Source organism: Vipera ursinii, assembly GCF_947247035.1.
Source record: "Vipera ursinii genome assembly, chromosome: 4".
Taxonomy (NCBI): domain Eukaryota; kingdom Metazoa; phylum Chordata; class Lepidosauria; order Squamata; family Viperidae; genus Vipera; species Vipera ursinii.
In genome coordinates this window covers 82,719,255-82,743,641 of record NC_139514.1, presented here as the reverse complement: position 1 = coordinate 82,743,641, position 24,387 = coordinate 82,719,255, and the positions used below count along the sequence as shown (strand labels likewise).

The 24,387-nt window shown below is 37.8% G+C and overlaps 1 protein-coding gene across 1 annotated transcript in view; it reads left to right on the top strand.

Annotated features, from left to right (window-relative positions):
- Nucleotides 1-24,387, top strand: part of GABRG3 (gamma-aminobutyric acid type A receptor subunit gamma3) — a gene marked incomplete at both ends in the record, with an annotated part of 721,182 nt that overhangs the window by 108,836 nt on the left and 587,959 nt on the right. Inside the window, one exon of the mRNA XM_083361521.1 lies at nucleotides 715-782. Coding sequence (XP_083217647.1) covers nucleotides 715-782 — 68 coding nt within the window. The remainder of the gene's footprint in view (nucleotides 1-714; nucleotides 783-24,387) is intronic.

The window sequence follows — 24,387 nt, the reverse complement described above, 5'->3', positions numbered from 1 at the left end:
CATGTTTGATTTCGAACTTTGCATGTAGGTGTGATTGGGTATTCATGTATACTCCAAAAGGTATTTCTGAAATCTTGTCATGTGAACTCCATGGACTTGCCCAGATAGTCATCATAAATAAAATTCTATTTAGCTGGAGACCGCTGTTTGTCTTTTACCTTCTTTTGTTAGAAAGGCTTAATACAATTCTTGCACAGTTTAAGAGGTGTGCTTAAAACAAATTGGCCTTTCATTTCTAGAGATCCTGGAAGAAAAACAAAATTTGATTTATGATGACTATCTGGGCAAGTCCATGGAGTTTTCATGACAAGATTTCAGAAGTGGTTTATCATTGCCTGATTTTTCAGGCTGAGACAGAATGACCAGTTAATCAACTGGCATTATGCCTAAGGCAGGATTAGAAATCCTTGTCCCCTGGTTTCTTGTCTGGTGCCTTAACCACTACAGAGGCAGGAACTAAAGTAGCAATAATGGAACTGAAGAAGAAATAGAATATGGTGTACCAGATATAAACCCTAATCTTCAAATCATGTCTTACAAGAATGACAGTTTGAAAAGGTTCTTGCAAACCAAGCAAACAAAAACCTATTAATCTTGTGATTTCCCAGAAGATTTAAGTTCAGAATGACATAATTATGAAAATGTTTAACATGATACCCTGGTATTGTATTTGAGACAATATTAAATGCTGCCTTTTTGGTTTTCCTTTCACAGTGAAACCCACAGTCATTGATGTTGACATCTATGTTAATAGCATTGGCCCCGTGTCATCAATAAATATGGTAAGTGTGACACAAACAATTATTTTATTGGCAGAGTTGCTTCTTGTATCAATAACCAAGTTCTTTAATTTTTCCTAAATGTGAGGGGAAATGTTATGGCTGCAGATATCATTCTATTTTCTGTTCTTGTTCTGTATGCCTGACAAGTCTTTGTCCTTTTCCCAAAGGGCAAAAATAATGCTCAGCAAATAGCATGCTGTGATCTGTCTATCACAAAAGTATGAATATTCAGTTTATCTTCAAAAATACAGAATTGAAATAAAGCTATGGGCAGAGTACAGGCGTTTGTTGTCCCCCAATGCAGCAAACTCTGGGAAATAATGTTGTTGTTTAAAAAAATGACAATAAAAGCTAATAGCACAACGCTTTGTGTATTTGCTCCAAAGTAGATTCAGAGATGTATACTTCTGTGTAATTGTGTCTAACCTTGTGAAGTTTTTTTATGTGGAGTTTTAAGATGTTTTGCTTCTGAAAATCTTGGTTGCTATTCCTTGGAAGTCTATTTGATGGTTTACATAGAGAAGGCAGAGGAGGACAATTAAGATGACAAAAAATCTGGAAGAAAAAACTCACAAGGAACAGTTGGAGATGTTGGGTACTTTTAGCCTGGAGAAAAAAATAGACTGTGTGGGAAATATAGCTGTTTTCAAGTATTTGAAAGGCTGTCATATAGTAGATAGGATGGCTATCTATCCTCATAATTCAATTTCTTACCACTGGACTGTTTTCTCTGAGGGCTGAGGTCATACTCCATAATCCAATGTTCAGAACTGCAAATCTTTACTCGATTTAAGAATCAAAATTATCTTACACTGTTTCCAAAACTCTATTAAAGGATCCCCTTGATGCAAAGTATCACATAAAATAAAAATTCAGGTATTAAAACCTCTTTAAATTATTTATAAAGTTCCCCTGACAATACATAAGGACTAGAAGATTTTCCATTTAGACTGAAATGGAAAACTTCAGAAATTTCTGAAATGTAAAAAAAGAGAGTTGATAGATAATACATTGGATATCTTCTAGATTTAGTTCTGGGAATGTTAATCTATTTAAAAATTGATTATTTTTTATTACTTGAAGAATATAATTGTAAAAAGTTTAAAATATTCATTTACGCCTTTAATTTTGTATACAATTTGACATTTCTTTTTAAATTGTATTAATACATATTTTTTCTTAGCTTTTTTCAGTTTATTTGCCCATAGTTTAGAACTTTTATTTACATGTTCATAATATATTTACTGAGATATTTTTTTCTGTCTTCAACACTTTTTGTAAATAATATCTGATCCAGTTCTATTATAGTTTGTTAATAAATTGTTAGTTCCCAAATAAAATTTATCTCCCTTTTGTGTTTATGTTTTCAATCATGCTGATCTAATTTATCTACCTACCTCTAAATATTGCTTTTATAGCATCCCACCATGCTCTCCTAAAGGTGCTTTTCTAAAAGGCAACTGTATATTCTTCAATTTTTTGCATTAAAATAATTTTGCTTCTCATCCAAGAGAAGAGTAACCTTTTCAAGGAAAAAAGCCAAGAAAGTCCAGTTGCTTGTTGGAAAAGCATCTTTGGGACAACCATGACCTGGACGATTGAGAATCTCAATCATCATGTTCTTAGTAATGTTTTATTTATATTATTTTCTTGAAAAAGATATTCTCAGAGTTTAGATAAGTTGTTGCTTTGCTGCTTCAATATATAGTATTATGGGATTAAACCAATTATAAGTAAATGGAATAATCTCTTCTAATTTAAATGTGATAATTACTGGAGTGTGATCTGATCTAAAAATTGGTTTGTTGCAGGAAATTTGAGAAAGTTTTAGATATCCAAATAAAGTGTAGTATGATATTTATATCTATCTGAATAAAATATATGTACTTTTGTTGCAGAGTTCACAATAGTCCATATACTGTATCTATGAATCCATGACTATGCATTAAATTAAATTAAAGTCTCTTGTAATTTCCAATCTTAGGCTTTAATGTATCAATATTAAAGTCTTCTCCTATTGTAAATGATCCAAGTTACCATTTTCTCTATTCATACTTTTTATAGGAAATTGATTTGACCTCAGTTATGAGACTTTTATGTATATGCCAGAGTTAATGCATTGTTATCTATTTTAATTTTAACTATATGTAAATAAAAGGAAATAATTGTATTTATTGTCATGATTCTACTTATTATTTTTAAAGGGAAATCTCTAACTTGTGTTCCAAAGACCAGAAAACGGTTATGTTCATGATCTAAGATAAAAGAACTTCTGGTTTCATATATTCCCAAATGCAAAGGCTCTGACTGAATTTTCTTACTAAAATCAGGCTGACGGATTTTTAAAAAAGGATTTTTCCCTATATATTTCAAACTTCTAAAGCCCTTTGAAATATGTCTGTCTTTTAACATTTTGGCAAGACTTGATAATTCTTTTAGGCATTTGAGAAAATTAGTAAAAAGAAATCCTTTAGTTTTGTTTTTATTTATGTATTAATTTCCCTGGATTTTTAACTTTTTAAGGTTGTTTTATAAATTGTTTTAATTTAAATTATATTAAAACAGTTTGAATCTTTAAAAAAGATTCTTTCACACAGAAACATAGTAAGTGAATTTGTGTTCCATCTACTCAGAAACTAATTCACTTCTTTTCCCTGTGGGATGCTCATCCACAAAAGCACAAAGAATTGCCAACTGAATAATATTTGAATATATTTTACTGAACTGAAAACATACACACATTTGTGCTTTCAAAGCTTTGTGTACCAATAATATTGGCAGCTTAACTGGAGTATGCACATTTAGTGATAGAAAAATAAACATATATGTAGCCTTCCTTCCTTCCTTCCTTCCTTCCTTCCTTCCTTCCTTCCTTCCTTCCTTCCTTCCTTCCTTCCTTCCTTCTCCCAATTGTCCTCCAATCCTCCAGGAGCTCAAGGCAGCCTACATAGCACATCCTTCTGCAGAATTCCTCATAACAATCCAGCAAAGTCATCTGCCCAGTCAGAGCTTGACTGACCCAAAGTCATTCACTGAGCTTCCATTGCTGAGGGCAGACTCAAACCTGTTGGTTCCTAATATATTAACCTCTAGCTCATATTTTTCTCTCAGGGTATTTCTGTCTTGGAAAGTGGATGAGAAGATTTTTGAAACTCTACTTTCTCTGGCAGATGCTTGTGACAGGACAGCAAATGAACAAATAAGCATTGGCAGAAATAATTACAGTCGGCCTGTTGTTTCTGGGTCAGGAAAGAAAGATATCTGTTGGCAAGAAGACAGTGAACAGGTGGATGCTGATGAGGAGACTGTGGGGAAGAAGGTGGTCACCAGCTGGTGAAAGCAAGTGAATAGGCAGGCAAACAGTGAGAACATGAGTGATGGACCTACATTGACTAGCAATAGATTGAACACAGGTGCTTTTATTGATGGTATCTCTTCTGTCTTTTTTTCTTGACGGGAATTCTTGATATATATTTTTCTCAGCTACTGATTACTCTTATTTCTCATTGGTATCTCCAAATCTTTTACTACCTTATGTATTTATTTATTTGCTAGATTTATAGCTTACCTTGTTCTCAGGCATTCAATATAATGTATGTAGCACTCCAGCATCTCACTTGTCCTTACAATAGCCTCTGTCTCTCCAATCTCTCCGTTCTCTGAGGAGGGAAATCCCAAGCAATTTCTATAAGCAATTTCTCCTTTGCCCATCCCCCTCCCCCCAACACACACACAAAGTATAGAGATTGTAGAGAAAGATATTTTAAGAGAGCAAGCTGATTGCTCTTCTATACTTTGAGAGCAATTTGAATGTGCCAGTGGGAAAGGATCAGGCAAAAGAAAGATTGTCTATAGAAATTACTTGGTTTTTTTCTTCTCCCCACCCCCCAGAGATTGGAGACAAAAGAATTTCAAGAGAGTAAGCTGTTTGCTTACCACACCTGCAGCTTCCAGTCCCAGGGTGCAGCATGATTGTATAGTTTTCCATGTGTACAAGACAGTGAGCAGGCACTTGAAAAGGGTGGGAAGGGGGTTAGTTAGAAGGCAAACAAAGCCAAAGGTCTGAATTTGAGCAGTCTTGTCTTTACAATTGGAAAACACAGTTACAGTCACTCAATTCCAATTAGTGACTGCTTTGCTTAGTGAAAGAGTTGCTGGTCCCAATTTGGGTTGTTAAGCAAGGACTACTGTATTGTGAATAATGAATATTGACTATATATGATCATACTTGCTGGTCTGTAAGGAAACAATCACTGATTACTGTAGTAGATATCAGAAAGTTAACCAAGATCAGATTTGGTTAGTATTGGTATATTTCTAAGAAATTCTGGAGCTATAAAACTATGAATTTATAAAAAAGAAAATATCCTGAAAGTAAATAATGACAAATCATTTCTTTGTTGCCCCAAACCCCCACCTGGTTGTTGAACACAACTTGAGAAAATCCTTTCTTTGTGTAATTCCTGTGTCAAGCTCAGCTGTTCAAATATTAAGGCTTACTTGAGAGTACATTTCACAAACATCAATAGAAGCCACTTTCAAGAATCTGGATGAAATTGCCCTATGAGAGTTGCAATTCTATCCTGCCTTACCTGGGAGTAAATAAACCCCTATCAAATATAGTACATTTATTATTGTCTAATTGTGTGTGCTACATTCATAATATCTATGAATTTGTGAATGTCAATGGAAGAATAGAGACCTATACTTGAAAGGAGAAAGAGTGATTGAATCATTAAGGGAGGAGTTTCAAAAAAGATTACTCAGTCCTAAGAAACATGATAGTATAATAAAGAAAGTCAAAATAACTCCACCTTGATTTTGTTTCAGGTAAGATAAGAGTGGAATGTATTCTACATTCTGTTATTTTATCATACCACAACAAAGAACATTCCTAGAATCCCTATACAAGTAGTTCTTGACTTACAACAGTTTGTTCAGTGACCATTTGAAGTTACAACACTGAAAAAGTGACTAATGACTGTTTTTCACATATGATCATGTGACCATTTGATTAGCCATTTGGCAATTGATTCATATTTATGACGGTTGCAGTGTCCCAGGTTCATGTGCTTCTGTCAAGCAAAGTCAATGGGGAAACCAGATTCATTTAACAACCATGTTGCTAACTTAAAATCTGAAGTGATTCACTCATCAACTGTGGCAAGAAAAGTCATAAAATGGGGCAAAATTCAGTTTACAAATATCTCACTTAGCAACAGAAATTTGCAATGCTCAATTGTGGTGATAAGTGGAGGACTACCTGTAGTTTGTCTGATTTTAAAAAAAATTGTCTACTTCAAAGAAATCATTTTCTAAAGCTTTGGGTATCTCCAGATTGACCATAAGAGACAATCAACAAATGCCTAAAATGTTCTATGCATTATCAGGATTGAATCAAATTTGTGAAAATAGGAGACCCGGCGCATAAGCAGAAGAAACTAAATTTAAAATGAAAGTGAAATTTCAAAAGTGAAACTTTAAAAAATACTGATAACTATTGAAAAATATTGCCATAATGATGAATTGCAGTTCTTCTAACCATATAAAATCTAATAAGTGTGATATAAATAGGCATAATGTGTTTTGGTTTCTATGTGTAGGGAATAGTACAATAAGTCTTCACAATATGTGTGTGTGCTTCTTTAAAGAGAATACTTACTTTTCCTTCTTTCAGGAGCATGTTACAGAAATTGATGAAATAATTGGCATTCTAAAGCAGACATGTCAAAATTGCAATGTCACATGACATCAAACAATGTAGCGGGATAGTTTTGCCATTGCTGGCAATGGGGTGGGCGCGGCCTCCACTTGACGCATCCGGCCCATGGGCCGGCAGTTTGACACCCCTGTTCTAAAGTGTGATGCCTCCAAAATTTTAAACAAACATTTAACCATATTCAAACAAATGTTTCTTTTTAAGTATTCTCTCTGATAAGTCCTGTAATGTATTCGGGTTTTTCTTGTTATAAAGTTCCTGTGTCTGTGATTGCTGCTAACGGTTGCCTGTGTAACAGCTTGGGGGTTTTACCCAGACTTAGAATCTCCTGCTCAGCCATTGGCTGATTTATGCAGGAACTGTATTACTTTAAATCTATTGGCTGCCACCTAGTGGCCAACCAGATAAATAGCGCTGCAGATGCACTTCACTCCTGTTCCAGCAGCTCAATAAAGCATGTTCCTGTTTTCACCTACTCATCTCGCTTCGTGCTTCAAACCAATGCAATACATAACACTGGCAACGAAGGTGGGAACCTGCTTCCTGCAAAGAGCTGCAACAAGTCACTAGGGTGAGGCCAGCGACATGCCTGGCTGGGAATGCGGTTCCCCACCCTCCAGTCGGCTAGTCCCCATGCTAGCGACCACACGGCCCTGTGGATCAGCTCCAGGGCCAACCGGGAAGCAGGACAGAAGAAACAACTCTATAGTCACAAAGACCTGCCGGAATGGCCAAGGTTGGAAAACTAGAAGAATTTGACTTCACTCACCCAGAGAGATGGTCGTCATACATCACACGGGTCGAGAATTACTTGAGAGCAAACCAGGTTTCCAAAGATGGCCTTAAGGCCGCAACCCTCCTTTGCATCTGCAGCCCAGCCACCTTTGATATTGTGGAGAATCTCATCACGCTGGCCCAGATAGAGTCCGTATCATTCATGGACTTGAAGAAAACACTCGGTGAGCATTTCCAGCCAAAGCTATCGGTGATAGCATTTGAACAGTGTTCAGCAACTGGGTGAAACAGCCACCAAATTCATCCCGGCGTTGAGACAAGCTTCACGTTTGTGCCAGTTTTTGGACCTGGAGGAGAGGCTTCAGGACAGGCTCATTTGCAGCATTTGGAGCAGAGAGTTGCAACAGAAAATCTTTGCCAAAGAAACTCTCTCGCTCCAAGAAGCTCTCAAAGAAGTCATGCCAGATGAAGCTGCCGGAGGCACTGTGAAGGCCATGTGGCCCGCCAAAAGCACAACGCATGAGGAAGAAGTCCACCATGAGGATGCTGAACTAATGGAAGAAGACAACCTCAACCAAGAAGTCAACAAGGTCCAAAAGCACCACAGCAAGGACATGAGCACTCTTGATAAGGTAGTTCCCTCTCTTCGGTGCCTGGGCTACGGAGGCCACCATCTTCGAGCAGACTGCAAATTCCGAATGGCCACGTGTCAGGCCTGTGGGAAGACAGGCCACATCGCATCCATCTGTCGGGGTCTCCAACAGGACCACAAGTAGCACGATGGTCCAAGGAGAGGTACCGGGGCCCTGGGGCAATTCAGAGTAGGTTCTGCTCCAGTTGCAGAAGTGTCTTCTGCACAGGAGCTCGAAGGCCCCTGAAATCCAAATTTCAACTTCAGGTCAAACTGCAAGGCATTCCTTGCAGGATGGAGCTGGATACTGGATCGACAGTGTCAATTATTTCTCTGAATACCTTCAGACAAGTCTGCAGTAGCAGCAAGAGATGGGCCAAGCTCAGGCCATCCGACATACTCCTTACTGATTTCCAGAATTCCCTGGTCAACATCAATGGTGAGGCCACATTGGCCAAGTTCAAGGGGTTTTTGGGGCCCCTGAATGTGGTTGTGGTGGAGGGCCAGAGACCAAGTCTCATAGGCCTTGATTGGTTTGATGCCATGGGAATCCAAGTTACAGGGATCAACCAGACACAAGCGGCAAACTTGGCGTCAGTGTGCAAGGAGTTTGTGGACGTGTTTGACACTAGCCTGGGTCAGTACAAGGGTCCTCCAATAGCCTTCAAGCTTGATCCTGCTGTAAAACCCATAAGGATCAAGCCCCGCAGAGTGCTATTCGTGCTTAAGCATAAGATTGATGCAGAGCTGGACAAGCTAGTAAACCAGGAAATCTTACAGCCTGTAGATGGGGTGGGGGAGTAGGAAACTCCCATTGTCATGCCACTTAAGGCTAATGGGGAAATCAGAATCTGTGCTGGTTACAAATGTACCCTTAACAGAGCCTTGCAGCAGCATGCATACCTGGTGCCAGTTGTGAGCCACATCCTGGCATCACTGTAAAGGGGTACCGTGTTCACAAAATTAGATTTGGCTCAGGCTTATCAATAGCTACCGGTTAATGAGGCCATTACAGCCACACAAACAATCGTAACTCACAGGGGGGAGTTCAAAGTCAAACACTTCCAGTTTGGGGTTAGCGTGGCCCCAGGAATATTCCAGGGAGTAATGGAGCACACGTTAAAGGGCATTCTGGGGGCTTGCCAGATCGCGTCGGAAGGAGCGCCCGACCTTCACTCCTTCCGACGCGATCTGAAGACTTATTTGTTCGAACAAGCCGGCCTGGCCTGATGGGGGATGGGTTGGGATTTTATTGTTGTTCTAAATATATTTACTTATTGTTTTAGCTTGGGCATTTCATTTAATTCTTTTTTAACTTTTGTATCTTTGTACTTTTATATGTTTGCCCTGTTCACTGCCCTGAGTCCTTCGGGAGAAAGACGGTATACAAATAAAATTATGATGATGATGATGATGATGATGATGATGATGATGATGTGCTCATTGCCGGTGAGTCCACTGAGGTGCTTGCCAGGATGCTGAAGGGCATCCTCCAATGGTTCCGCTCCGCGGGACATAGACTCAGAAGGGACAAATGTAAAATTGGGGTCCCTTTTACTGAGTTCCTGGGTTTCCACATTGATGCTGATGGCATCCACCCCGCCAAATCTGAATTGAGAGCCATTCAGATGGCACCTTCCTCCAAGTCAAAAGGAGAGCTCCAGGCATTCCTGGGCCTCCTGAACTTTTACCATGCATTCCTACCTAACAAGGCCACAGTGGCAGAGCCGTTACACCAGCTCTTGGATAAGAACGTCTCATGGAAGTGGACCAAGGTTCATGAAAGCAGTTTCAAGGCAGTAAAGGCATTACTGTCTTCTAATTCAGTGCTCACTCATTTCAATGAGAATTTGCCAGTCTGCCTGGCCTGTGATGCATCCCCTTATGGGGTGGGGGCTGTTCTAAGCCATTTGTCCAGAGATGGGACTCAAGTCCCAATTGCATACTACTCACACACCCTGTCAGCTGCTGAGTGAAATTACGCTCAAATTGACAAAGAGGCTCTGGCCATTGTGGCCAGGGTAAAAAAAATCCATGATTACTTGTATGGCAGGGAATTCACAATATTCACTGATCACAAACCATTATTGGGGTTGTTCACTACTGACAGATAGACCCCCCAAATCCTTTCACCTAGAATTCTAAGGTGGTCCATTTTCCTGTCTGCCTATAGCTATAGGCTGACATTTAAACCTGGCAAGGACATGGGCCATACTGATGGCCTAAGCAGGCTACCATTACCACACGTAGACCCAGATCTGGCTCTAGCCTCTCGCATCTTATCAATCCAAGATTTAGTTCACACAGGGTGGCTAGAAAATAACTGTGGACCTGAATTCCAGAGTTATTTTACTCACTCCCTGACTACTGGTCTACACATCCCAGTGGGCAAGTTGGTAGACCACAATGTGCCTGGATCTCCCAGGCGTTCTTCAAGGTCGTGCAGACCACCACCATATTGGCAAGATTTTGTGCTTAAGTGATTTGTAGAATGTGTGTTCATTCTAGGGGTAAGGGTTGTAATGTATTGGGGTTTTTCTTGTTGTAAAGTTCACGTGTCTGTGATTGCTGCTAAGGGTTGCCTGTGTAACAGCTTGGGGGTTTTAGCCAGTCTTAGAGTCTCCTGCTCAGCCATTGGCTGATTTATGCGGGAACTGTATTACTTTAAATCTATTGGCTGCCACCTAGTGGCCAACTGGATAAATAGCGCTGCGGACACATGAGCACTTCACTTCTGTTCCAGCAGCTCAATAAAGCATGTTCCTGTTTTCACCTACTCGTCTCGCCTTGTGCTTCAAACCAATGCAATACATAACAAGTCCCATCATCTATTTTCTTGGTTTCCACTTTAGTCTTTTTCCTTTACCCAGTATCTTTCTTAATCAATGTATTTTTCTGAATCAAAAAGTTTTTCCGTATGTTTGTAAATGTTGCTGTAGATATAAAAAGTAAATCAGGTAAAGTGTCTTTGTACAGGACTTCTGCCATTCTACATTTGTTGAAAATCTTTTTCTTTTTATTTCTCTCTGCTTCTCTTACCATTTCCTTTCTCTCTGATGTTCCCGACATCTCTACAGTCCATTTTATCCAATCTGTTTTCTTGTCCTCAGATTTATTTTGTAGTCTTAAGAGATAAGTTGTTTTTTCCAATTCTTGTGAATTTTTCCCCCAGTAGGATTAAATCATGTTTCCTTGTTTTATTAAGGTCCATCTTTACATTTCTATTCTCAATTCTATATCAATTTATCTGTTTTATCTGCTCCTTCTCTGTTGTTTTCTGGGAAATTTTTGTTGTAGAGTTAACTTAGAAAAAGATTGATTTATATTTTCAAAGTTATTTTGGATTTCTTTGTGGTTTAAAGTCATTGTTATTTGAATTAGTTGCAGTATACTATATATCTCCTCCTGTGAAATATCTATGTTTTCTTGATATGTTCTTTCTACATGTCTCTGATCCATGATGGCCAAGAATTTGAGTTTTTCTCTACCTTTCTTTTCTCTGCAAATAGCTTTAGAGTCCCAATTAAATAGATATTTGTAATCCAAATAGTTTGAAAAATATTTTTTCTGAAATTTATAATTCTCTGTCTACAGCCCAGATTATTGTCTTTTTTTTGTCACAGCTGTTCTTTGTTGTTAAAACTTTGAAGGTCACAAACACAGATTAGCTTTTCCCAGGTTTTGCCAAGTCTTATATTAAAGTCATAGCTATCGTAGTCTTCATCCGCCACTAGGTGTCAGCAACTATTTGTTTTTCACTTCCATATATTTTGATCCTCCATAAAAAGATTAATTCACTGCTTCCGTTAGTGTAAGGGTGGGGTGGAAATCCCCCTCCTTCCCTTTCAGATGTATTTTGCTTCTTGGAAATCTTTTCCAGGAAATTAAATGTAGAATAGAAAAGAGAAGATCAAATTCCTCACCTAGTTTCAAGCACGCTGTTCACAGTTGTGCTGGTTAGTGCCTTTGGACTTTGGTTGCTAGTAGTTTGGGGTGGTCAATGCAATATGGCCAGCCTTTCTCCTGTCAGGTTAGAAGGTTTTCCCCAAGTCAAACAGAATGGCCGTCACCATTCCAGAATCACTGGAGCACCCTTCTTTCTTCGTTGCCTCTCTGGGGAAACTTAAACCCATTTAGGATCCCCAGGCAGGGCGAAATTAGCTGTGGGGTGTGGAGAATCCACAAGCTGGCAACCAGTCGCTACCAAGCAAAACTGGAAGTCAATAGTTAACATATTATTTTTGTCATTTATAGATTTATATTAATGGTTCATATTTATGTACATCTAAAAGCTTTCACACTAATAGGCCTCTATAAACACTGCTATCAAATGCTAACTAGAGGTTTTTCTTCAGAGTTGTTGACACTTAATTGCTATTGAAATCAAATTCTTCTGTTAGCACTAATTTGTTTCATTGATTTCCATAAGATATAAGTACATCTAAGCATTCTTGGAAGTCAATAATTAACTGTTATTGAGGAAAAGATTTCTTTTGAAAGCATTAGTCTGTGAGGCTGTGTTTCTTTCAAATGTTCATTAGGGAAGTGCCGTAGAATCTGTGTGGTGTAACATTTTTCTGCTATTTGTTAAAGCAATTCAACTATGTTAAATCTTTCACACAAACCTGAAGAAAAAAGAAGCAGCTGTTTTCAGGAATCTGCTCATTAAATTTATTATGACTCTTAAAGCAGTATCACCTTCTTCTCAAGTTCTCCAGAAACCTCAAAAAGAGACAGATTGGTTTAAATAATAGCAACAGACTGCATTTTGGAAACACAAAACTGATGTGTTACATGCACATACTATCTTTGATATATCTCTTATCTTGGAACCATCTGTTTATGTGTGAATAAGAAGATAAAACTAGAGAAGGAAAACTAGTAAATAAAGTAAGCTAAGCCAAACACAACATACTGTAGTCACAGTAAAACCAGATATATCTTGATTTGAGATTTAAATTGAGGGTGTGGCAATTGTCATTTGGGAATCCCTTATAACCCTCAGGGGTGCTTTTCCATAGGTTTCTCAATATAAGATCTATTCCCTAGGTTGGGATCTAGAGGTCAGTAGTCCTCAACTTGCAATGGTTCATTTAGTGACCCCTGAAAGTTAAAACTGCATTGGAAAAAGCGACTTATGACCATTTTTCACACATGTCCATTGCAGCATTCACATGGTCTAATAAAAAAATCAGACGTTTAGCAACTGAATCATATTTATGATGGTTGAAGTATCCCAAGCTCATGTGATCACTTTTTGCAATTTTCTGACAAGCAAAGTCAACAGGAAAGCCACATTCATTTAACAACCATGTTACTAATTTAACAACTGCAGTGATTCACTTAACACAACTGTGGCATCCAAGGTTGTAAAATGGGGCAAAACCCACTTAACAAATGTCTTACTTAGCAACAGGGATTTTGGGCTCAATTGGTCATAAGATGAAGACTTCCTGTACCAGCTTCCTTGCTGCACAGCAACTTCTTTGCCTGAACTTCTTGATTCCATTTTTTGGCTTGGCAATGGGGGGCAGGGCTTCAATCAGCCTTCCCTAGGAATGGGGTCTATGGTAGCTTGGGAGTTCATGGCCACCATGACAATCATGAGCTTACCCTAGGTCATCCAGAGCATGAAGTAGGACAGTGGTCACACTTGGAATCTGAATTCCTGTAGGAGCAGTGATTATGGAGGAGCTTTTGGTGTCTCTCTTGTCATGGTCAAATCATGATTTCATGGGATTATCTAATGCCACTGTCCACTGCACGGAGCCTGGACCCATTAGGTTGCTTTCCCACTCTCCCAGTGACTGATGAACCTGGATGGGTTTCAGAAAGAGGGGCACTATTCCTGTTGCATGGTCCTTTGAAGCCTTAGTGGCCACTTATTTATTTATTATTTATTATATTTTTGGGACTTGGAATAAGGGGATGCCTAATCATTGGATGGGATCATGCTCATGCAACTTCTCCCCTCTCGTTGATCCTGTCACTTGTGGTGGTTTATGTAAGAACTGAGGGAAATAAAATGAGGAGAGAACATCTAGATGTCATCTAGTCAGGGATAAACTTGATCAAGTCATTATTCAGGCCACATAGCAGTAAGGGCTGTGAAGCAGCAGTACTTCTATGCCCTCATTATGTCCATAGATTGCTGCCCCACAGCCATGTTTTGAGTGACACAAGCCCTCTTGGGTAGAGGTGATCTGGGGAACCTTTTGCAGGGGCATGCAAAGGAATTTGCTTAGCATCCTCTGGATATATCATTCTCAATTGGATGTTGGTTTTGCTGAAGGTCCAGAATAATGTCTAGGAGGTAGTCTTGCCTGTATATCTGGGAATGGTTTGAGCCTGTTGGTCCTGACTAAGTAACAAGGTCCTTAGGATTGTAAGCCACCTGCTTTTTAGATCTACGCCTCTGATGGCTTGTAAAAGTAGCTTAGGAGGTGTTATGTGAATGGGTTCTGGTGGTGGCTAATTCTTTGAGGGGGGGAATTATTCTTTACTTCTTAAAGATCTCTTAGTTTGCTCATTTCTTAAGAAGCCATTGCTAGATCCCATATACTGGACAATTTTCATCCAAAATTTAACCTTCCCTCTTGGGGGAAGGTGATAGAGAAGGTGGTTGTGCAACAACTTCAGAGGACCTTGGAGAAGGCTGATTATCTGAATCCTTTTCAGTCAGGATTCAGATCAAGGTATGGGTTGGGAACGGCATTGATCATACTTTTGGATGATATCTGGAATGGGCCGAATGGGGTAGAGCATGCATCATGGCCCTACCTGGCCTCTGAGTGGCTTTCAATGCCATCAACCATGGTATCCTTTTGGATTGGCTCAGAGGATTGGGGGTATGTGCCTTGATGTTGTGTTAGTTCCTTTCCTTTCTTCAGAGTCAATTCTAGTTGATGATGATTGAGAAGAGGTCCTGTCTTCAGCCACTACTTTGTGGAGTATACAAGGTTTGGCACTCTCTCCTCTCCTTTTTAACATTTATATGAGGTCACTGATGCTCATATAAGGCTCATTCAAGTTGTGCTCAATGAGGAAATAGGAGTTATGGCTAGCAGGCCCTTTGTACAGCTTCAAGTTGTATGCCAGTTGTGCCTGCTCTTTGGATAGAAGGCTTTGCTCATAGTCACTCACGTCCTAGTCATTTCCAGATTGGACCGTTTTAATGCTCTATACATGGGTCTGCCCTTGAAGAAGCTTCAGAAGCTTCAGCTGGTGCAGAATGCAGCAGGAGAGCTGCATTGGTTGCCAATTTGCTTCCAAGTCCAATTTAAGATGTTGGTTTTAACCTTTAAAGCCATTCATGGTTATCTGAGGGATCACATATCCCCAATTATATCAGCCCAGCTCATTAGATTCAACAAAGCCATGCTGTGGATACCATCTGCCAGGGACCTACATTTGGTGGATCTAAAGTGTCAGACCTTCTCTGCTAGGGGATCTGCAGAGTGCTCATCCTGCATGTTAGGTTAACTCCATGCCTTTTGATGTTCCAGAAGTCACTTAAGACCTATTTTATGCCATTAGGCTTGGAGGTTGCAAGGAAGTGGAGCTTTGCTTAGGTGGTTATTGAGATGGATGTACTCATTCTATCTCTGCTTTGGGTTTACATATATTTTTCAGTTTTAATCATCTCCATTTTAGTACTGATTTTTCTATTTTTAATGTCTGTTTTTATATACACATTCTTTTTTACTGACTATCATATTAACACCCAGAGTTATTCTTGTGAGATGGGTGGCTATATAAATTTCATTAATAAAATAAGTAAATAAATAATTTCAGAATCTTTAGGAGCCACAAGCCACCTTTTCTTAATTTTACATTGATCTGAAATTGCTGCAAACAGAAGTCATAATTCTTCCATTTTTAGATAAATTTTAATGGGCATAACTGGCAATTAGTAAAGAAAAGGTTTGTTGTGGATTGTCTGCCTAGAGTATTTCCTTATAGGTCTATCCACATTAGATTATAATCCTTGTAGTGTTAACGTATAATACTGATAGTATTATAGTGTGATAATTCAATTCAGCTATTAAACTCACTGATAATGTATTCTTGCCCTTGTTAAACATATTGTGCAGGTGTTTTACAAAGTAAATTCAATTTCCTGTGCATCTTTCTAGTTGAGGAGTATAAGATAAAAAGATAATGAATATATTTATTAAAAGTTGAAATTATAAAACTAAATTTGGGGAGGGATGATTTATAGAATCACATTTTGCTTTGAGATTGCTTTAGTGTTGCTAAGGCAACTGGGGAGTTTCAAGAATCAAGCTCCAATATTTCCTTTTGGCTATAGAGGAATCTATATCATATTCATGGAGTCTTTGAAATCATGCAATCACAGGAAAAAATGGACTCGTATGTTAAAACAAAGTGGGGAAGATTAAAACTGATTAAAGGAAATATTTATTTATATGGTTATTTATTTATTTATTTATTTATTTATTTATTTATTTATTTATTTATTTATTTATTTATTTATTTATTTATTGAATTTCTATAGCCACCCATCATAGTTAATGACTGGGCAGCTTGTAATTCAGAAAATAAATTATCATTAAAAATGCTAAAACATTTTAAAACAGTAAAAACACTAAAACATCAGATTAATAGCTAAGTTATGGATTTTATGACTATCAAGGTAGTGATAGCCATTGATTTAGTTGGTTTTAAGAGAAAATTGGACAAAACTATGTAGGGCCGTTAATCAAAATGTTAGCTTGTACATAGTTTGCCTTGAATATCAGTTGCCAAGAAACAACAATGGCAGATTGTTACCATTCTTCTATCCAATTTTGTAAGCTTTCTAAAAGCATCTGGTTGGTTACTGAGTGGCACAGAATGTGAATCCAATAGTCCATTGGTCCAATTGTACAAGGATCCTCTTATGTTCTTTTTTTTTTCTTCAGTTCTCAGAGTCTACCTGGGCAAGTCCTTACAGTTTTCTTAGCAAGATTTTTTAGAGGTGGGTTGCCATTGCCTCTTTCTTGGGGCTCAGAGAAAGTGAATGCCCCAAGGTTGTGCAGCTGGATTTGTTCCTAAGGCTCATAGTTTCCCAGTTTCTAGCTTGATGCCTTAACCACTAAATTCCAGTAAATTCAGTACCGTGTTAAAAACAACAGTGTTGCTATTCCTGTCCATTTTTATTTGAAAACTGGTGATAACACTGTCAGGATAAAATAATGTTCCACATGTCATGGAAATGAATGTGACTGTCACAGTGTTTACAAAGTACAATCTTAGAGTCATCTAGAGTCATCTAACATTTCTTCAGGCACTGACTATGATCACTAAATTCTTCCTTATTATCTTTAAACTAAATACAAGTTTAAGATTCACCCAAAGGAACAATTTTTCATGCTACATCCAGTTTTCACTAATCAACCTGTTGGTTTGTAATTGGGACGGAGGAGGGAGTAAAAATGAGCTATTTGTCAAACCTAAATCTTTGACAGATTTCTCTTTCTCTTGGTTTTCTTGATGAATTATATACTTTACTTTGACCCAGAAGTGTTATTAACTATTCCAGTACTTTCTTTTTTGTATCTTTTCTTTACTGAATTATATTGTTATCTATAATCATACATTTTTCAAAATTAAATAACTTGGTGTGTTTTTTTGTCCACATATTGAATGGCACAGTGGAGGGTCACTTTCTAAAAGTTCAGAATAGTTCCAAATAACCTTTTATTAAGACTGTCCATACTTAAAAGATTTGTTTCATAATATAAGCACAGCAGTTGTACTTCTCTGCTATTTATTCAGCTTCTATGTGAACCTGAAAAGATAAAGCAGTGATCATTAAAGCTGCTTGTCCTTTATGTGAATTTTAAATCAGCATCATCATTTTTCACATATCAAACAGCAGGCTGAATTTGTCTTGCTTTGTCACAAATCCAAACTATATTTTGTCAGACCATCCTATAAATTATTAGTGATGGACACATAGAAGTCTTCTCATATTTCACTGTGTGTGTACTGTACATGTGCATGATTGTTGATTTACTTTCTATGCTTTAGAAAATAGAATAATAGGGTTGAAAGGAACCTTGGAGGTCTTCTAGTCCAACCTTTGCTCAAGCAGGAGACCCTATACCGGGGTAGGGAACCTTGGCTCTTTTATGACTTGTGGACTTCAATACCCAGAATTCCTGAACCAGCCATGCTGACTCAGGAATTCTGGAAGTTGAAGTCCCCAAGTCAGAGACAAGGTTCCCTACACCTGCCCTATACCATCCTGGAAAAATGGCTATCCAATCTCTTCTTAAGAACCTTCAGTGATAAAGCACCCAAAACTATGGAGGCAAGCCATTCCACTGATTAATTGTTCTCATTGTCAGGAAATTTCTCCTTACTTCTAGTTTGGATCTCTCCTTGATGATCTTCCATCTGCTACATTTTATCCTGCTCTTAGATGCTTTGGAGAATAGGTTGACTCCCTCTTCTCAGTGAGAGCCCTCAAATATTGGAGGATACTATCATGTCACCCCTAATCTTTTTCTTCATTAGACTACACATACCAAGTTCCCTCAATTATTCATGATAACTAATTGAAGGTAACTCATGTTGGATCCCCCTGGGAGTAAGGTGTGGCTATTGAGTTAAAGATACAACTCATTTTGTAAAATGAGTCTTTGATAGACTATGATTGTTTAAGTGGACATATGTTGAGCACATTTCCTATTCTGTTCCCTCAACCCCTCTCTCTGTCTACATATATGTCCAAGCAATCGTGGACACCATTATATTCCAGAAGTGCTTTAATCAAGATGTAGCTACTCTTGTGCAACTGAGATAGTTTGAAGATCAATCTTATTTAGCCATTGCCAGTTTGAGTATGGATAATAATGAAAGATGGGAAGTTAGAGTTTGAACATTTGGTGAACTATCAGATTGCCTGCCTCCACATTTAATCCATCCTATCAATCATGTCTGTGAGTAATTTACATAAAAATGCTATTTACATTATAACTTTTATTTTCTTAACAATGTCATTTCTGGGATCCTGTCAGGAATCACTAATATTTATGGCCACATTTTTCTTAAGAAAGGAAACATGAAAGCAAAATAAGACATGTTAGTAAGGCAGGAAAAAACTTGAAGAGTACTCAGGCTTTGCTGACATTCACCTAGACCACGGGTGTCAAATTCGCAATGTCAGGTGATGTGTCATAACGTATTGTGACTTTTTTCCCATTGCTGGCATATCCGGCCCACAGGCTGGCAGTTTGGCACCCCTGATCTAGACTATAGAAAAGGTGATGGCTGCATAATTTTTGATAACTGAATAGCTGTACTGATCTTTATGTGTCATCACTATCTCTGTGGATATTATCCATGATAATTTTACTAATTTTATTACAGTGATTTGACCAGAAACAGCATGTATTATATATTATTGATTTTATTGGTTTAATTAGTGACACTTTAATTTGTTAATTTGATTTTTAAGCTTACTCTTATATTTGTTATATTTGTCTGACTTATTAGTCTTAATGTTCTATATGCCTTATAATCTTTTCAGTTAAAATTCCTTGTGTTTCCCATTTATTTATCTTAATCCTACAGGTCTAACCTAAAGATATATGGGTATATTTATTTCATGATTTGATATGTGCTGGTTAATGACTGCAATAAAGGTTCCTTGCATATTACATTACTGGCAAATATTCATATGACTATTTCATTTTGTCAATTCTGTCATTCTAAACTTGTCTTAATCATCAGAATCTAAGAACGTAAGAAGAGCTTTGCTGGATTAGACTAAAGCCTCTTTTATGCCAGCACTTTGTTTTTCACAATGTTGGGTGTCACGAATTAAATTTTTTTTGGGGGGGGGGAGGTCTCACAAAATGGCATACAAGGCATATGAAACAGTGGTACTTCCACTGCTGTGGAATTAACCTGTGAAATATACTGCAAATAATAATTCACACAATACTGTGCTATGTGAAAAAGCATTTTTTATCTGTTCTAAATCTCTGCCCAATCAGTTTAACTGAATGACATTTGAACTTAATGTTTTGAGAGATAGACCAAACCTTTTTGTTCCACACTTTCTCTATGCCATGCAAGTAACCTTGTTTCAAATTAGAGAGCCCCAAACATTTTATCTTTCAGACATGATGATTAGAACTGTATATAGTATTCCTTATCAAAACATCACATAGACATATTTAAAAATTTGCAATATTGACAGTCACTTTTCTAATGATCCCTTCATGGATGTTGGCTTTTTTACAGCTATCACACACTGAGTTTACTTCTTACAAAAATTGGACTACTCACTGTGATCCATAAACTGTTTTCCTGGTTAGCTAAAGTTATCTCATATCATCAGTATACTTACAAAAGTTAGGATTTTTGTTCACATATATCTCTCTTCATCCTAAATGGAATCACATTTGTAATTTGGTTGACCATTCACCTAGCATAGAATGTCATCTATGCAGTAGATCTTCACAATCACTTTTGGATTCAACACCCAAATTATATAGTGGCATTCATCTTACAGTTTTCCCTAAATTAAGATTGTTTACATGTGTCAAAGGAAAAGTCTTCATCATGGTTCAGTCCAAGCTGGGAATAAACAACATGGCGACTGCTTTAGAAAGAAGGTTTCAGTTTACAGTATTGAAGAGGAGAGCCAGACAGAAATATGACTCTGGAAGAAAAGAGAGTGAGCACATGTAGGGAGTGGGTTTTTATACCCTCTGGGGCTTTTGTTTGGAGTTGTTTCCTGCTCCTGTTTGAGGCTTTGTATTTTCTGTGTCATGTATTCTGACCTCAGTCTGGGTGTGCCCTTTGGCATCTGTGGGTTAATCCTATTATGTCTCAAAGGTCATATCCTGCCTCCCTGGGGCTGGGGCTGATGACTCTTAGATTTTTGGTGTTGCTTCTTTCTTCCTAATCCCAGTTTCCTGATTCCAGTCTTTCTGACAAGATTATCACATCTGCAATTCCGCAGACTTCATTTCTGCTTGGGACAGAGAGACTTGGTGGCAGGGTTCTTTTCTGCTTTCTGCTTTAGGGAAATATATTCTGCCCTTTTAATATCTCCTTCTCTGTGGGGGGGGTGTGACGTCCCACAAATGGATCATTGACTCCATTTTTTACTTTCTCTATGAGAAAATTGTCCATTTATTCCTATTCTTTACTTTTGCTCTCTTTTTAACAACCAAGCAGTTCATAATAACAGATTCTTTTATTCAATGATCTGTAATTTTAATCAAGAATCTTTAAAGATATTTTTTTCCAAAGACTTTTTAGGACATTTTTTAATCCACCTTTATTATTTTGATAAATAACTCATGCTGAATACCTTATTCTTTTCTCCTCTATTTTCACCACAAGAACAACACTGTAGGCTGAGTTGGACTGAGAGAGAGTGACTGGCTGTCAGACTTCAAAAAACAAGAAAGACACATGGTGATTCTTCCAAACAGATTTCTTTATTTTTCCATACTTATAGACAGAATCTTGCCAACTGAAGTGCCCTACCATCTCTAACAAGCATATAGTTTGACAACTATTACGTTGGGACTATTTTCACCCTCCTTCTCTCATACAGATTATTCTGAACTGAACTTCCTCTTTATCTGCTAGAATGCACACCCACCCTCCTGCAATTCCAGAATACATTCCATCACATCAATCCAAAATCATTCAGCCTGGTTTCATGCCTAAAGCATGACTTACATTCACAATCTCCTGGTTTCTAACCAGGTGCCTTAGCCACTAGACAATGCCACCTCCTCCACACTGTTGTGGATGCTCTTAAAATACTCTGGTGAAAGATTTACATTTGTGGAGTTTTCTCTGACTTTTTTTCAGCAAGGCTTTTTCTTTGATTATGGTTTTTATCCATTTGCCTACAACAAATATTAAGGTGACTGAATTACTATTTTCTGGAACTGTCTTGGGACTCTTTGAACATTGGCATTACATTACGTACCTTCCATTCCTCTGGCACTAGCATGCAGCATCTTTACCCTGCTGAACTGGATCAGCCAGGCAAAAACTGCTTGTTATCATCTAACATCTTTTGTGCTGATTTTTGTTCCTCTGATTAGAAAAGGATTTTCATTCTGACTTTCTAATTTTTATAGCTTTGTGGACATTATCAGAAAGGGCTGTTATTCAGGACTTGGTTGACCCTTTTCTTCACTGTATAATACATTCCAGCTGAGCTTTCATTACTGTAGCTTTAAATCACTTGAAGCACAATGAAGAAATGTTGTCCTGTTATTTTCCATTTATTTTTTACCAGTCCTCTCATTTTTAAAAATGATTTTGTAATCAAATATGGCTGAAAATGAGATGATGGATGAGATAGAAAAAGAAAAGTCTTAGGTTTCTATAAAGCTTTCTCCCAGAAGAATCAAGAGAGATAATTTTTAAATTGCAGAAACTAGAAGCTATTTGCAATCTATATCATTGTTGAATTGCTCAAAACATTGGTGCCCTTACTTCATTAAAACAAAGAAATGGATTCTGAGGAAATGAGAGTTAAGTAGTAGGCTACAGTAGGCAACAAGATTTCTGTGTTTGGAGATTTTTGGAATAATTAGAAAAGGGGGAAGGAAGGCTTGTCTGAATCAAAATTCCTTCCCCAATGTAGAGCGAAGCCTTTTTTGATTCTTAGAACAATGAGATTCTTTTTTCAGTTTTATAGGACTTACTATAGATAAAGCTGAAAGGCATTCTATTTTCTAAGGGTTCCTCTTCCCTTTTTCTGAAGAGCAAGTAGAATAGGAAAACCACCAGGACAGATAAAGCTTTTGTTGCATATTTTTGGTGTTTAGTGAGCTTGTAAATGGAAAGTGAGTATAGTAAGATTTGCAGAAGCTTATAGTATCCATTTTGCAAACTTGCACAAAAAATGTTTTTTGGAGAAAAAAGAAACTTAGAGAACTTAAAGGGGACAATTGGTTATTTGAAGTCTTATAAAATAGTCTTGCCCCAGAGATTTGGATGATCCCAATCCTGCTAGCCTTCAAGAAGGCCTTCAAGACCTGGCTTTTCCATCAGGGACCAGGATGAAGATATTATCTGGGCCTGGTATTTTATTATGTCTTAGAGTTTTGCTTATAGCTTTGGTTGCGCTATATTGCATAGTTTCTTTACTTGCTCCACTTTATATTTTATATATTGTTATATAAATACAATAAATAATATACAATAATCAGGGCTTTTTTGTCATAGAATGCTCAGCTGGCACCTTTTTTGGATGGAACCTTGTAGGTTAGGCAAGGCGGGTTGTATGACATGTGTGAGTTCCGGCACCTTTTTCTTTTACAAAAAAGCACTTACAATAATTATACATTGTTAACCACATGGTTTAGATACATTATTATATCTAAATAAATATATCACTTATTTATTTCCAAAACATAAGTAGGTTAAAATTCTTGGGGGAGCCTTGAAACTATATTTCCATTCAAGATACCACTTAGAAGTTGTACATTTTGTACTTCTGTGTTAGTTGGCTAATTATTATCTGTATATTAATTCTAGACTAGGTGTGGATGGTTTTCCTTGTAATACTTGCAGCTCTTTTGCAGAAGAAAAGCAGCATGTCAATATTACTCTATGGGTTGATGGTCCCTTTGACAGAGCAATGCCATTTTTTTCCTTCTTTGAGATATTTGTGTTCATCCCATTTATGTGTATCTCAGTGTGTGATGTGTATGAGATATTTGTGCTCAACCCAGTGATGAGCAATGAAGAGTCTCAGAGAATGGGGTAGACAATTTGCTATTTCAGTGTGGTATGAAGCTTGGCAGAAAGAAGAAATGAGAATGCTGGCAAGGCTGATTGAACCAGCTTCTAAATAATAAAATAACAGGTTCTCATTAGGGAATATCATCTCATTTTTGTTTTATAAAGTATTGCTTTGAACATTTTTCTTATATATTTTCACTTATAAAGGATTAAAGGTAAAGGTACAGGTTCCCCCGCACATGCGTGCTAGTCATTTCCGACTCTAGGGGCTGGTGCTCATCTCCGTTTCAAAGCCGAAGAACCAACGCTTGTCCGAGGACATCTCCGTGGTCATGTGGCTGGCATGACTAGATGCCAAAGGCGCACAGAACGCTGTTACCTTCCCACCGTAGTGATCCCTATTTTTCTACTTGCATTTTTACGTGCTTTCGAACTGCTAGGTTGGCAGAAGCTGGGACGAGTAACAGGCGCTCACTCTGTTATGCAGCACTCGGGATTTCACCCGCCAAACTGCTGACCTTCTGATCGACAAGCTCAGTGTCCTAACCCACTGAGCCACTGTGTCCCATTATAAAGGATTAACCATGTCTTAATTTTAAGGACTTTCAGTGAAATTACTGTGTAAAATAACTAGCTGTTTGAGTGATATTCTTTCACCAAGCTACTCATGGTCAACATCTGATACAACAGAATATTTATATTTATATTTATTAAATTTTTATACCACCCTTCTCCCGAAGGACTCAGGGCAGTGTACAGGGCAATAAATATTAAAAACGAAA